A 15445-nucleotide genomic window follows, 5' to 3' on the forward strand; every position below is an offset into this window, starting at 1 on the left:
CAAATAAATGAAAGAGAAACAGGCACAAACCATAAATAACTTGCAGTGGCAAACAGCAAAACCGTAGAGCTGTAGGAAAATAGTGAGAAGTGACTTACAGCGACTCTGTCCTCGCGTGGATTCAGAGGAGGGGTGTCTATTGATGCAAGAGAGAGAGAGAGAGAGAAATCAGAGAGGAAGAGAAACTCAAGATTTGATTTAAGGACAAGTAAAGGAGTGTTTTTTACTCACTGTCAAACAAAGATATGTTTTCAACTGATACAATAAGATTTACTATTCATCTGAAGCATAAAATTGTTTATCTGTTTCTAACAAAATAAGCTAAAATATTACATTTTCTTCTTTTTTTTGGCTTCTCACTTTAGAGAGAAGCCAAGGATACATCTCATCCTAGCCCTTGCCATCCTCTTCTGTCACACCAACCCTCCACATGTGCTTCTTCATTACATCCACGAACCTCGTCTGAGGTCTTCCTCCTTCCTGGGGGCTCCATCTTCAATATCTTTTGTTCAATATATCCTCTATACCTCCTCTGCACATGTCTAAACCATTCATTCTCATGTCTATTCTGGTCACTCCCAATGAAAACTTTGGCACCTCCAGGTCGGCCTTCTGTCTTTTTTGTCAGAGCCAGAGTCTCCAAACCGTACATCGCAGCAGGTCTCACTAACATCTTGTGAAACTTCTCATTCACTCTTTCTGCTATCCTTCTGTCACGAATCATCCCTGACATTATTCTCCAGCCACTGGAGGGTTGATGGTTGACCTCAGGTATGTAAACTCATCTATGCCTTTCAAAAAGCACACCAAGAGCATCATTATACAGAAGTATCCCACCATGTGGAAGCTGCTCCAACAAGAGGTCAGATTTTCATGAGGTTAGATTAAGAGAACTTCACAGCCTCATTATCCAAGGCGGTTTACACCGGTCATATTGATCTGACCTCTTCCTCAAAGCCTTTTTTTTGTTGAAATAGAGAAAATTACTTTAACATTACAAGCAATTAAGCTCAAATTGCTTGTCCAAGTAACCGAAGCATGTGGCGTTTTACTTAATTACTGACTTTATACAAACTCAACAACTTGTGGACGTAAAGTTAGCCTAATTAGCAAGCTACCTGAGCGTATATCACAAACTGATGGATGCTTTTTTTTTTGTTTTTTTTCTGTCTCTCAAATCTGGTGTCAGATGTGCAAAAATAGAAAACAAAACTAAATAATTCATTGTCTTTGTTACTTGTGGATAAGAGTGAGCAAGTAAAAGATATGGCTGTACCTGTGGTTTGATCTGTTGGTTGGAGGGCGTATTGGAGAAAGACACAGACAGACACACATTAGTTCTCAAACATATTTCAGCTGTAAGACAAGCACTCTGTTTTCTGAGCTCGTTTCAAAAATATAGTCATTACACAAACACGACATGCAAACAGCACGTACTAAACATGCACACGTTCTAGCTGCAGGGATGTACGCGTACGTAACCCCCCAACATCTTAAGAAAAACAAAAGAGTTCGTGAGAGTAAGATTGCTGAAATGTAATTTGTGTTTGTTGACGACACCAGTTGTTAAAGTGAGCCTGAACTTTCTGGCACTTTCAGTTAATGAGTAATTAAATCAGGTTGGCAGTTTAATACACAATATTTTTTTAAGTGATTTCCGTTTTTATGGGCTGCAGAGACAGTTAAGTCACCACAGTTCAGATGTAAAGCTGTGTTTGAGATGCTTCATCTAGCTAGTGCTACAGAAGTGGGGTGAGCATAATCGGAGTAACTTTTTTGAAGTGGAGAGTACTTGAAAATTCAGCATTTCAACAGCTCAATATGTATGACACAAAAACAGTTTCTTTGCAGTTTGACACATAATTTGTCTGCTAGCTGAGGGCAGAGTGACTGTGTTTCCCAGGGAAGAAAAAAATGCTAATGCATGATCATTTTGCTCCTTGAGATGGAGAACAGAGGGAAGACTTGAGAGAAAAATGCTCTAATAAAGGTAGAAATTTCAAGCTTAAACGTAATGTTCTAGTTCAGTTTACAGCTTGGTCTGGACTTGGACTGTGGTGTCCTGGCTCACTGCTCGGTGGGTCCTCAGTATCTCCAGAAACATTATAAAAGAGAGATATGCCCTTCAATTCTGAATTAAAATTGAAAAGATATTTAGAGAGATAGTGGTCGAATTATAACTGCATGCAAACTTTGAACTGATCTGTATGAGATTTTACTAAATATTTTGTACGTGCCTGTAAGTTTTTATGTCCTGTTGATGTTTGAAATGAAAGATAATTTAGATAATGCTTCAAAATAACAGTAATCTATGCGCTCGGGTTTCCAAAATGGCTGCTAAGTAGACAATGTCACTGATTTTAATTTAAGCTTATTTAAGCTTTTCGTGTTCATTAGTAACAGTTGCCAAATTGCAGTTTTCTACTGGCTGGGGGTTGGAAAGCAGCCATAGTGGCAAGTGGAACAACTATATTCTACAATATACTGGCCCATAATGTGGGCCAACATATTGTAGAATATAGTTGTTCCCTCACTGCCCTGCTACACTTGAAGCTTGAATACCCCCATCTGCCAAATCCCACTTTAATCCCTGCACGATGCTGATGTTAAACATAAAAACAAAACACTGATCTAAAAACAGTGCCTGTAAACTGAAACTAGATGTGCCTCTTTTAATAATTTTGCACTTAAAAAAAACAAAACGTACTCACCATAATAGTAAGGCTCCGGATCTGTTGCTGCAAAAAAAAAGAACATTTACATTGATGAAATTCGTTTCACAAAGCCAACTTTGTGCATCAACACAAACTATTTCACTGTATGTAGCTATACCTGTACATATATAGTCTAGTATAACATAAAAGCATCAGCTAGATTTTTTTTTCTTTCAGCAGCTCCACCTTTGCTATCAATAAAGGCAGATTTAAAACAGAGCACTGCCAGTTTGCCATTCCTTTATCTGATTTCATGCCAGCAACTACCCCTCATTATAAATCGATGAGCATAACCCAGATGGCAAAATGTACACAGTCTGCAGCAATATTTAAAGTGTGAAACAGAGTCATGATGAATCAGGATGGTGACTGAGAAGTATACGAAAGAGTCTATTTGTGGTAATAATTAAATGCATTTCCTATATACTAAACAGAAATATTTGATTGTAATTGTACAAAGATAGACAAGAACTAAAAAGTATCTGTAACGGCAAAAATAAGTGTAAAAGGGGCGATTTCTTAGGTTTTGCCTTGAGATTAAAAGGCTATAAAATGATCAAATTAAAAATATTCAGTACGGGCTAAACAGACTAGAAAAGTTTGGATGTTGCTTCGAATACAGTATTGAAAAATGCCAAAATGCAGTATTTGGTGGGATTGTCGTAAAGGAAAAAATCCCATTTATGGTGCAAAGGGACAAAAAAGTTTTGCACCCAACTAGTCCTGCACCATTTGTCAGAGAATTATAGTTCAAAGACCAAAATAAGCAGCTCATTTATCCACTCTTCTTGTTGATGTTCTTCCAAACTATTACAATTAATGCACAAAAAACATTAATTTCAGTGGATGGAATGTGTGGTAGTAGAGTACAATAATTAACTGTCAAACAGGGAAAGGAAAAATATTCTTCTGAAATTTTTAACTCTAACCTGTTGCTAGGCTCGTGGTTTTCAATTTACAGGCATCACTGCATGACTAGAAAGGAGGAAAATTTATCTTTTTTCAAACAATGTTTTTCTCAATGCCAGTTGATCTGCACTCTTTGACCTGGAGGCATCTAAATGCGAGCAGTGTCATCTATCTGGCCAATACAGATCCATTATATTTTGACGAAGGACTTTTTGAGAAAAGCTGAAAATACCTCTTTTTCTGGGTCTACACAAGTAAAACAAAAAGAAAAATATATATATATATAACTTTTGGGGTCGCTCAATAAATTTACATACAATTTATTTATCTGTCTGTCAGTGTTCCTGACTGTTTGTATCGGTACCCATGCAGATACCGGAGTCATGGCTTTACATATGTTACGGTGTTACTCAGAGTCAAAGCTTCTCCTGTCTGCCTCTTTCTCAAATCCACACATGAAAAACACAAAATAGTCCAAAAACCCCACCAGCAGCTAACAACAGGGTCTATGTTGCTGTAAGATTTTCAAAACAAATTCCTCCAGCTTGTTAATGGAAGACCAGTAAGCTTTAAAACATGTAGATCTTTCAACATAAAAGCCATTAATTAAATACAGAAAGCTATTCGCTTGACCAAAGCTGTCTGATTTTCAAAAGAATTCATCAGAATTCATCGAAATCAGAGCCTCCAATTGTGTACTGGACATTGTCAAGATGCTTTAATAATGTGAGATTTTCAAAGTAAAATTACAAAATTAACAGGATGCTCATAAATAAATAACATATTTCAAATAAAACTTAGCTAGACATGAACTTATCAGAATGGTTTCAGGTGCCAGAGTTTCAACTATCAAAAGTATTTTGGGGCAGTCTACTTAACTTCAACTTCTTAACAACATAGCGAGTCCAGCAGTAGCACTAATCACTCTACTGTTTCTCCAGAAATTGCATAGTCTAGTTCTCGTGATTATTAAATATGAAGAATATTTTTCCTCAATTACTAATTTTGTTAAAAAGGGAAAAAAGAAGTGGTATATCATATGTTCTTGAAAAAAATAGTAAAAATGAACTTGCTGATAATTTTTTAATAACTAGATCAGACCGTGATGATAGTGGTGTAGAAACAGAAAATAAAACATCCAATAATGTTGTATCTTACCATCGGAAGGCATGTGCATGAAGTGAGCATCAACTTCTTTTTCGTCTGTGCCATAGGGGTTTGCAACCTCTAGTTTGTAACGCCCATTGTTGATGTGTGTAGGGCTGTCCAACTGCAAGCAGCCATGGTACTCTCTCTCAGCGTAGTCGTGGATCCTGGTGAAGATGTACGGCCCCTCCTTCACTGACTTACCATTCTGTGACCACTTGAAAGTTGGCTTAGGGTTTCCTAAAGAGAGGTAGTGAAAACAATACAAAAGAACCAGTAACATTCACTAGTTTTCATTATTTAAAAAGATGTCATTACCCTATTTACGCAGTTACTGGTGTGACTTAGTCTTTTGTGTTGGGACCTTGTGAAATCACAGAAATCAAACATCAGAGTATGACTAAATACGATCATGTGGACATCTCTCGTACCTGTCACGCTGAAGGGAATACACCAATGATGATCTGGAATTGCGTCACTCAGCTTTGTGATTTTGGGAGGAACTGATTGCAGCGGAGAGAAAAGAGAGTTTAAGAGCAACAGTGTGAAATTCAAACAGAAGACACAGAACTAAGATAAGGCAAAAGTAAAAACTAGCGAAGCGTGCAAGAACACAGATTAAAAGATGAGAAGAACCGTTGTCTTCTCAAGCTTTTAATTCTCTGATTTAAAGACTACTCTGCATCGAGGGATGCTTTGACACATTAATCTTCACTAAATTGGGGCAGTTTGCCAGAGGATAAACTTACATAGTATATTCAGCACCACGGAGGACTCTTTGTGTCCTACAATGTTTTCAGCTGTGCAGCTGATTTTGCTGTCGTGGTCCGTGGAAGACAGGTTAAACAGTTGCATCTTGGAAGTCTGGCCCGATGTCGATGTCTGCGTGAGAAAAGAGCAGCCGCACAAACAAAAGCGATTGCTTAGTAGAAGACAATGTCTTCAACGTCTGATCGTGATGTTAAGAGGTCCAAGAGCCACATTAAGTAAAAATCGACTTTTAAATCAGAGTGGACCTCGATAACGCTCAAGCTGTTAAATGTTCATGATATGTGCATAAAACACTAGAAATGCTGGGTTATGTCGTTCATAGCACTTTAAACAAGAGGGAAAAATATGTGTTACCAGTAATACATTGTAAATTGCTAATTGTTTTTATGATGACGCAGCCAGTCTGTGGTAGCCAGATTCTTCTTGGGTTGTGGGGAAATCAAATACTTATTTCCCTCATAGACATGCAAATCAATGTCAAACTTTTGTAGTAATTTGTTTTGTTTTGATATTCTGTCCCTCTCCATTAAAATGAAACTAACAGAAAGATTAGAGACGATTCAATTCTTTGTAAGTGAGCAAGCTTACAAATTCAGCAGTGGATCAATCAGTGTACATGCTTTTGTCTTTGGGGGAAGAAATTCTAACGGCAAGCTACTACAATCTTTTACATGTAAGGCTTTGATTGCTGTAGACTTGGGAGGTAGCTAGTATTGGGCAGCCATGTGGCTAGTGTCTGTCTTTAGATTTTCGTGGAACCTGTTCCCTGACTTTGGGGGATTGCAAGAGACGAAGTCTTCAACACATACAAGCAACCAAAATGCAGTTATATTTAATGGTAATAAGCCATTTATTGGAAATCAGAATAGGAACATTAAAATAACAGTATCATAGCAACAAATGGTCTGAATACTGAAATGCTGAAATGTAAAGCTCATAGAGCACAATATCATAATTTCTGTAACAGTAGGACAGCAGTGCTGGTACACTGTAAAATAACAGTAAAACTATAAACCTAAAATGTAAAGGGAAGGGAATCTGTTAAGTGTGTGTGTGTGTGTGTGTGTGTGTGTGTGTGTGTGTCTCCTAACCACATAGTTGGCGACAGGTATCATATCCCAGATCAGCTCAGGAGATGGGACACCAGAGGTCGTACACAACAGCTCCATATTCTCTCCCTCCATTTTGGTCAAATTGGATGGGGTTAACGTTGCCGTGGGAACCTCTGCATACAGGAAGGGGGCAGAAAGGAGGAGCGAAGAGTGAGGAGAACGTAAAGTTTAGAGATGGCGAGAGGACAGGACAGGAAGTGGTAGGAAAGGAAGCAAACTTAGGATTGAAGGCCTGTTTAAGGCCACCGTTTTTTTCTTGTCAGTTGAAATACAAATCACGTAAGAACCTCGACAACAAGAGAAGAGCAGGCAAACACACACACACAACCACAGAGACACACAAAGAAAGAGCTCGAATTCAATCTCCCGCTCTCTTTCTCTCGCTTTCATTTAAGCACACTCACCCCAATCAAACAGTCAGACAAAGAGACAGAGTTCAAACACAGTGATGGTTACACTGATTACTAGTGCATGTCTTCAGCAGCCCAACTACTAAATTGATTGGACACAGTCTAAAGCCCCTGTCAAAGCAAAGACACTGGTGACTGTGTGTGTGTGCATGTGTGTGTGTGTGTGTGTGTGTGTGTGTGTGTGTGTGTGTGTGTGTGTGTGTGTCTACATAGCTGACCAGGATGTGACCTGAGCATGACCAATCAGACTCAATCAGAGTCTTGCCACTTTTGTCCCCTGTCCAATAACATCACTGGAGAGAAGAGAAGAGAAGAGAAGAGAAGAGAAGAGAAGAGAAGAGAAGAGAAGAGAAGAGAAGAGAAGAGTGTCGACAGCTACTGCAGATAAAAACTGGACAGATTTCTTATCAAACCCCATCCTCTCCCCACCCGTTTCCAACCTCTTCTGTCCGTCGGCAGAATGCTTATCACCAGGGCAACCCACTTATCACTACGGCAACCCACTCAATCACTGTGAGACGCCGTAAAAACCAGTCATTTCACTGGTGGCAGCCCAGCTACTATATCAGAACGACATATCTTAACAGGCTCTCAGTAAATCAGCTTTCTACTGCCACTACAGCCATCTGCAGGCTGCACATTACACACACACACACACACACACACACACAGATACATACACACTTCTCCCACTGAAGCCAACAAATTAGCATAAAACCTCTGCAAACCACCGTGATTTTGATGTAAGTGCAGCAGGATCGTTACGACCTCATGTTCAATTATGGTAGTTAAATCATCCATGCCAGTGTATGATCCTGAATCTTTAGCTGCTTAGATGTTTTCAGAATCAACAAGTGGGATTGAAAAGGGTTTTATTGTAATTATGGACGGTAGATCGCCCTGCAATTGTGACAACACCAGCAATTATACGGAACAGTGTCGTGTATCAGCGCTGAGCCCGTGCTATAGTTCACCTGCAGCCACTTGTGAGGAAATTCTGGCAGTCGGGTGTCTGCAAGGGATGCACGACATTTATATTCATGCAAAGGAGTCAGACACTAGCTAAGTGGATTTTCATTCAGTCTTTTGACTAAAAAATCCCGGCTATGTTTCTGTTACTAGTGTTGAGCCAAATCTTTTGTGGAGGCATGGCTGAACTTTGCAGTGGTCAGTGAGGTTGGTCTGTTTACGTGTGAGAGATGTAGACGTTTACATTGTGACAGTCTGTCACACAAAGACAGAAAACCATTCACACTCACACTCAAACCATGGCCAATTTAGAGTCACCGTTTAAGCTAATGCTTTCCAAAACATACGTTTAAACAAATAAAGACGACATGCAATAAGAGCTAAGGAAGAATGAAGGTTAAAGAGCACAAAAATCTCAGTGATATGTTCGAACAGCTTGTTTTCTTCTTATTTTTAAGGTTATTTCCTGTCATGCATTGCAGAATTTCAAGTATTCTTCTATTATGAGTAGAAATATAAATAGATTACTGTACTTATATTGCCTCAATTTGTGATTTGATGATATTTTTCAAATAAATGCAGTGCAGTGCTGAAACATGATATCCCACGGATGCTTAGCTGGGCTCAAAACTGATGCCGGTGTCCACGGCATTTGATTCACATCATCTTGGACTCACAAAACCCCCTGACCTCTCCACAGAAGCATCTGGAACTGCGATGGTTTTCCATGTTCCATATTCAGGTGCTGCTTTTAATTTCTCACTTGTCTGTACTTGAAGTTCACACGCTCACTGTAACAACAGGGTTTAGATTTGTACTGAAAGGTCAGCTGAATATTTTTTTTCTTTTGTCTTTTCCACACTGCTCTAGCCTTCACACTTGTGTAGAGGTGTTTTATTTGGAAAGCAGCTCATTATTCACTCATCCACTCACTGTCGGGAGTTATTCCGTCTCCGACATGCATCCAAGTGGTAGCGCCTATGTCGCGACGTGTCCTTGTTTTATATTAATCTTATATTGACACATAAAACCCTGGAAATAACGTGGTTGTACCATCAAGATTGGATTTTTGGAAATTACTGAGTATTAATTATGTCTAAAGATTCCACAACAAACATTTTTTTCTAATCTTGGGGCTCTGTATGGAAATATGCATGTGATTAGGTTAATTAGTGATTCTAGATTGACTGTAGGTGTGAGTGTGAATGGCTGTCTGTCTCTCTGTGTTAATCCTGCAACAGATTACATCTGTCCAGGGTGTAACCTGGATCTTACCCTGTGACAGCTGGAACTGTCTCCAACCCCTTCATGACTCTGAATTGAATAACCGGATTGCACATCTGACTTTTAAGCCAAGGGTCACAAAGCCCACGTCAGACGGGTCAGATAAAAAGAAAATGCATCGGTTTACCTCTAATTCAAACTGAATCTCGTAAAAGTTAAGAGGCAAAGCTCAGTGCATCTGATACTGTGCATCATCATTTGACTACTAGGGTGCACTGGAATAAGCAAGAATGATCAATTTAAGTAGAAAATTTGATATTGCTCTGGTAAACTTTGCTTAAAGACTATATTTCAGTGTCTGTAAACGACAACCTCTCAGGTAGAGAAGTGGGGAAAACTTCACAAATGATCCCTGGATGCATGACATTACCCATGCATATACTAGCCCTTGACACTCCTTGACACCTTGAATCCATATTGCATTCATTTTCCAAGATTATGTTCTATGAATAGGTGATGAATTACAAGTACGGCATCAGCGACAGCATTATTCAGTGTCATTGTTGCTAGCTTTTGCTTCAGGCCACAATAGCCACGTTTGTATTGATGTTTAGAGAAATGTTTGCATTTATTATGTAACCTTCCTTCTGCGCCATCATAATGATGTGTTTTTTGAGGCGATGCAGAGGCAGAAAGAGAGTTTTCTGACAAAATGTATAGCAGAGAGAGGTGAGGAAAGCACTGGAGAGGCATGCAACACAAAGTCTGTCCATAAGTTTGCCTGTGAATGTTCTGCTGTTCATGCACTGTGAAGCTGTCAATGCACTGTGAAGGATTCACAAAATGATGCAGAGACAAAGGGAGGAGGATGATGTGTTAATGATTGCTGATCTCTTGTCTGAGATTACAGTCAATCAGGCTGACACTTAACTCCAGCGTCAGATCATTCGAAAGTTTTGAATCCCTCTGCACTTTTTATTTTATTTTAAGGAGGCCACATTTAAATTGTACCGAGTTCCTCAGTATTCTTGGGCCAGTAGGTCCAAGGAAGGACGACTGGTGAACTGGCAGCAAAGACATGGTCACAAGGTCATTATGCTTGGCCTGTGTGTGGTGTGTGGCTAAAAACCTTAATGCTGCCTTTGATATAAAGGCGTCAGAACACAGTGCATCACAGCTTGCTGCAGAACGCTGAGAGTAGACAGGCTGACCCATATATCCACTACTGAATACATCTACATTGGGCATCCGAGCATCTGAGTCGACAAATCACATTTTCTTTTATTTTCACATGGACATCGGGTTGTGTGCACATCATCTTCCTGGAGGAGAGATGACAGCAGGATACGCTATCGAAAGAACTCAAGCCAACAGAGGCAGTGCTATGCTCTTGGCGATGTTCTGCTGGGAAACCATGGGTCCTGTATTTCATGTGGATGCTACTTAGACACGTACCACCTGCAAACATGGTCTGCTTGCTCTGTGATGGTAAAAGGTCTCTCTGCCAGGAAGGAAGAAAATTGCAGTAGTGTAAAGAATAAAATATCTAACTGAGAATGAAAACACAACTTTAAACCAGGACAATCAGATTTATGTTCTATATGTCACAGTTTTCAGTGTTTAAAGTTGTTCCCATTTTGAGCACTGTTTGATTAGGTTCAGACTTTTAGGGGTCCTACTGCCTTTCTGAAAGGTTTAAAGATTTTATATGCATTTTTTCACACCATACATGCCGTGCATTAAAATACAAAGCAGTCACTATTGTTAGGGAAATATTATTATGGCAATTAAATTAAGGCTACGTTGCGGTTTGGGTTAAATAGCTTTGAAAAGTCATCTTAGCTTTGAGAAAGATTCTCTCTAAACAGTCTTCTGTATGGGAACGAGACACAATCACTGAAATGTAAATGGCTGTAATTCCTTTCCACATTAAAAGGGTTAAGCTATGTAAAAAGACATCCTTCTGGCCCGTTTCAAAATCTTAGAACTTACTTTCTTCCATTTCTAGTAAAGATTGTTTATTGAATTGTTTTGACCGCCTGTCCTGTTTCCCACAAACTGTCCTTCTTAATCTCTTTTGAATCCTTCAGTTATGAAAACTTAAAAATGACAGCAGCATGTCCTTAAAAGGAAAGCAGGAGACCCATGTCTTAAGACATTAAGGCCTGGATGACCTCTATGTTCCTGCTTCTTAATTAAGATAAAGCTGCAGTTATAGTGCTTGACCCTTAAAAATGTTAGAAACATGATGTCTAAGCAGATGCTTACTCTGGATGGCATTACCTTGGCCTCCAGTAACTCTGTGAGGACTCTTGCAGTCGTTTTAGACCAGGACATATATGTAGGACTGCTTTCTTGCACATGCTCAATATCTCTAAAATTAGAAATATCCTGTCTCAGAGTAATGCTGAAAATGTAATTCATGCTTTATTACTTCTTGGCTGGACTACTGTAATTCATTATTATCAGGATGTCCTAAAAACTCCCTGAAAAGCCTTCAGTTAATCCAAAATGCTGCAGCAAGAGTACTGACAGGGACTAGAAAGAGAGAGCAGATTTCTCCTGTATTTGTATCTCTTCATTGCCTTCCTGTTAAATCCAGAATCAAACTTAAAATGCTTCTCCTCACATACAAGGTCTTGAATAATCAGGCCCCATCTTATCTTAAAGGCCTCATAGTACCAAATCACCCCATTAGAACTCTTTGCTCTCAGACTGCAGGTTTACTTGTGGTTCCTATTTAAAAATAGAATGGGAGGCAGAGCCTTCAGCTTCCAGGCCCGTCTTCTGTGGAACCAGCTTCCAGTTTGGATTTGTGAGACAGACACGATCTCTACTTTTAAAATTAGGCTTAAAATTTGAGTATTTAGTTAGGGCTGAATCAGGTGACCCTGAGCCCTCTCTAAGTTATGATACAATAAGCCTAGACAGCAGAGGGCTTCCCACAATGCACTGAGTGGTTCTTGTTTCCCTCTGTTTTCTTTTTTCCCCTTCACCCCAAGTGGTTGTGGCAGATGGCTACCCTGAGCTTGGTTCTGCTGAAGGTTTCTTCCTGTTAAAAGGGAGTTTTTCCTTGCCACTGTTGCCAAGTGCCAAGTTTACTCACAAGTGGTTGTTGATTGTTGTGGTTTTCTCTGTATTATTGTAGAGTCTTTATCTTACATTATAAAGATAAATACAATTTAACTGAATAAAGCTGAACTTCACAGCTCTGTTACTTTAACTTCAGCTACCTCATAAAACAACGTTACAAGCTACAAATACAACAATCTGCCTCATCTGTCATGTGTTTTTGTGTTGTGCCTCCCAACTGACGTAATTTACTTACTAAATCTTTTGTCTCTTGCTTTATTCTTTACTATTTAACATGTAAGAAAGTTCACATATGTAATTAGCATTTCCTGTCCACAAACTCTTACAGAAGCCATCTGGTCTGTTTTGAGTTTGTCTGTGCTGCTGAATTTTAGTTTTATCTGCTATACAACTATTCAAAAGCCTATGCACAGATTGGATGGTGAAGCCAATTAAGTCAGAAAGGAAATGACGGGGACAGAGGCAAAAATTCTTTGAACAGCAATCAAAAAAATAGATGATTAAGGGCAACGACTGACTGTCTATCATTTTGCGTGTTTGACTGGAATGACTAAGTGAGAGAGACACAGATGAAGGCAGAGTGCACCTGTGCTGTGATGTGCCCAGCGGGAATCTGGTAATACATCTGCTATAATTTCTACAGCGCCGGGAAAAAGCACCCTTTGCTCAGGACAGCTGGTTTCAGTTATTCACTTTAATGGAATTTGATTCATTTAGCAGAAGCTAAAGGTGTTATAAGAGCGATGGTGGAAAAAGCTTAAACTTGCCCTTCTTCAAGCGTGGCATTAAAGGGAGAAGGAACTGAGGGAAGGACACAAAATGAAAGACTTTATAAAGAGTTAAATATGGCTCTTTTGTTTTGTTTTAATTACCCTGTTATTAAGAAACAGCGGGAGTGTTAAACACCTGCCGTTGCCAACATTTTTGCTGAGTGACACAGCTGATGTTTTTATTTTGCACATTGAACAGGCTCTGTGTTTGTAATCCTTTCGGGGCGGAGCTCCAACCATAAACAGTCCATGGGGAAACACAGACGGAGAATCATATGAGGCTCGCCTGTGAGATCAGTGTCGGCCCGAGGGCATCGATGGGCATTTCCTCTTTGTGCCTTCTTCATAATGTCGCTCAGAAATATTTGGGCCCACAGACAGAAAGGTTTTACATAAAGCAGACAGGCAGATGGAAAATGCCAAATAAAGAGGAAGAACTATGAGCGTGGAGAGCGAGGCCAGCAGTTTGGCCAGACTGAAAGGTCTTTTTTGGTGTATCACTGTTAGCCCTGGGGCATTATTTGGCACCCCTGCCCCACCATGTCCTCCTACTCATATGTCACTCTGCCAGGGGGTCCCCCGCCCACCTCTCCAGAGGCCCTGCTGTAACTGTGCTAATGCCAAAAATATCCTCTGCTAATGGAGGGGAGGTAGAGGGGACAGATCAATAGGAGTTATCAATGACATTGTTAGCTTCCTGCAGGCTAACTTATTGTTCGTGCCCTGAGCGTCCGGATTGCCCAGAGCTATTTTTCACCAGATTGATCCCTCTGTGAACAACAAAGATGATAAAACAAAACCCCAAAACACGATTAGGCTCATAAATCGGATTTGACTGATGTTTTTTTCTTATTAATTTAAGTCTGACATGAAAATTCCTTTATAATGCCATGTTACTAAAACAAACTGGGGTGCACTCGCCATCCGAAAGGCGAAAACAAGTTTTATTTGCTTACTCTGGTCAAACTCAAGCTCTAAATGCCAGTTTGAGCCAGATACAGTGCGCACGATGGAAAAAAATCAACAAATCCAGAGAATGAGAGCAGGTCAGACTCTGAGAAAGGTCAAGCTGTAATTTGACCCGTCTTATGAACAGAAGAGTGTCCAAAATAGAATGATTCATGAAAAATTCATACAAATGATATAAAGAAGGGAAGAATAAAGTGTCAAATAACTGCTGACATTTATGCATTCATGCTTCATAAACACTCCCATAAGCACAAGCATAAAAGCCTTGTGGTTTGTAGAAGCCTGTCATGGAAGTGTACTTAAATTGACATTACACTTGTGTGGTAAGTAATTGTATGTGGAGGACTGTAAAGACACATAATTCTTTATTATAATATTAACTGTGTTTCTTGGCAGGTCAAAGAAACGTTTCTTGATGAAATCTGTGGAAAGCGTCTTTTCTTGCTTTTAAAATGTGATCATCTTTGTGGGGTTTGCTTATATTATTGCAGCTTTCCATAAATCTAAAAAAGTTGTTTTTTTCTTTTTATTCCTAGAGAACAAAACATGATGATTCAGTGGAAAAGGAAATGAAATCTGCTGCGTGACAGCAGGTCACCGGTGCTATGGGACACAGTGCAGATGGTCTTTATAACACTTCATTTTACTGCAATACATACAGTCAGCAACTTTCACAGTCAATGATGTCATCTATGTGCTGAATTACACGAAGCATCATATAGTCCTATAATCTCCTGCAACAGCATGCTGCTTTAAGGTGAGCAGCAAGAAGGAATAGACAGGCAACTTCGGCAAGACGATGCACAAATTTGGCAGGTTTTGTATGATCTCCGATAACGATAAGCGTAATACACTAAATCCTGACTAAACTAACGTTTCTTTGTTTTCTGCATGTGGCGAGGAAAAGAACTGGGAAGGAACACAACACAAAATCTCTAAGTAAGCTCTACGTACGACTGACATACGTTGCAGACATATGATGGTTTCTACAGGCAACGATCAAGATCTGTGTGTTTATTCTCTAAAATAGCAGCACAGCTAATACACAAATACACACACGCACACATTGTCAGGCGCTCTGCAAACCTCCAGAATAAAAGCAGGCCAGATTGTTTTGTGAGTACGTGTGTGTGAAAATACTTAGGACGAATACTTCTACAATCAATACCCTCACAGTGTCTGTAGTAAACGCAAAAGGGAAAATAATCAATAGGGAAGGTTCACTGAGACATAATGTAATAGGTTCATTAAACATCTCCTCCCCCAGGTTACACATGTACATATAAATACAATAATAAATATAAAAGCCTTGTTTTCATGTTGTTCACCTGCTCGTTCAATACAATGCTTCCCCAGAA

At 39.5% G+C, this 15445-nt stretch overlaps 1 protein-coding gene across 2 annotated transcripts in view; it reads right to left on the minus strand.

Moving 5' to 3' along the window:
* ntrk2a (neurotrophic tyrosine kinase, receptor, type 2a) overlaps positions 1–15445 on the minus strand; it is a 118877-nt gene that overhangs the window by 94552 nt on the left and 8880 nt on the right. For both annotated transcript variants that reach the window (XM_005452057.4, XM_003446114.5), the window contains exons 6-12: positions 6632–6765; positions 5519–5651; positions 5201–5272; positions 4782–5009; positions 2712–2738; positions 1277–1288; positions 99–136 (exon numbers count right to left, since the gene is read on the minus strand). In XM_005452057.4, the coding sequence (XP_005452114.1) occupies positions 99–136; positions 1277–1288; positions 2712–2738; positions 4782–5009; positions 5201–5272; positions 5519–5651; positions 6632–6765 (644 nt within the window). The remainder of the gene's footprint in view (positions 1–98; positions 137–1276; positions 1289–2711; positions 2739–4781; positions 5010–5200; positions 5273–5518; positions 5652–6631; positions 6766–15445) is intronic.

This window comes from Oreochromis niloticus, linkage group LG12 (genome assembly GCF_001858045.2).
Source record: "Oreochromis niloticus isolate F11D_XX linkage group LG12, O_niloticus_UMD_NMBU, whole genome shotgun sequence".
NCBI lineage: Eukaryota > Metazoa > Chordata > Actinopteri > Cichliformes > Cichlidae > Oreochromis > Oreochromis niloticus.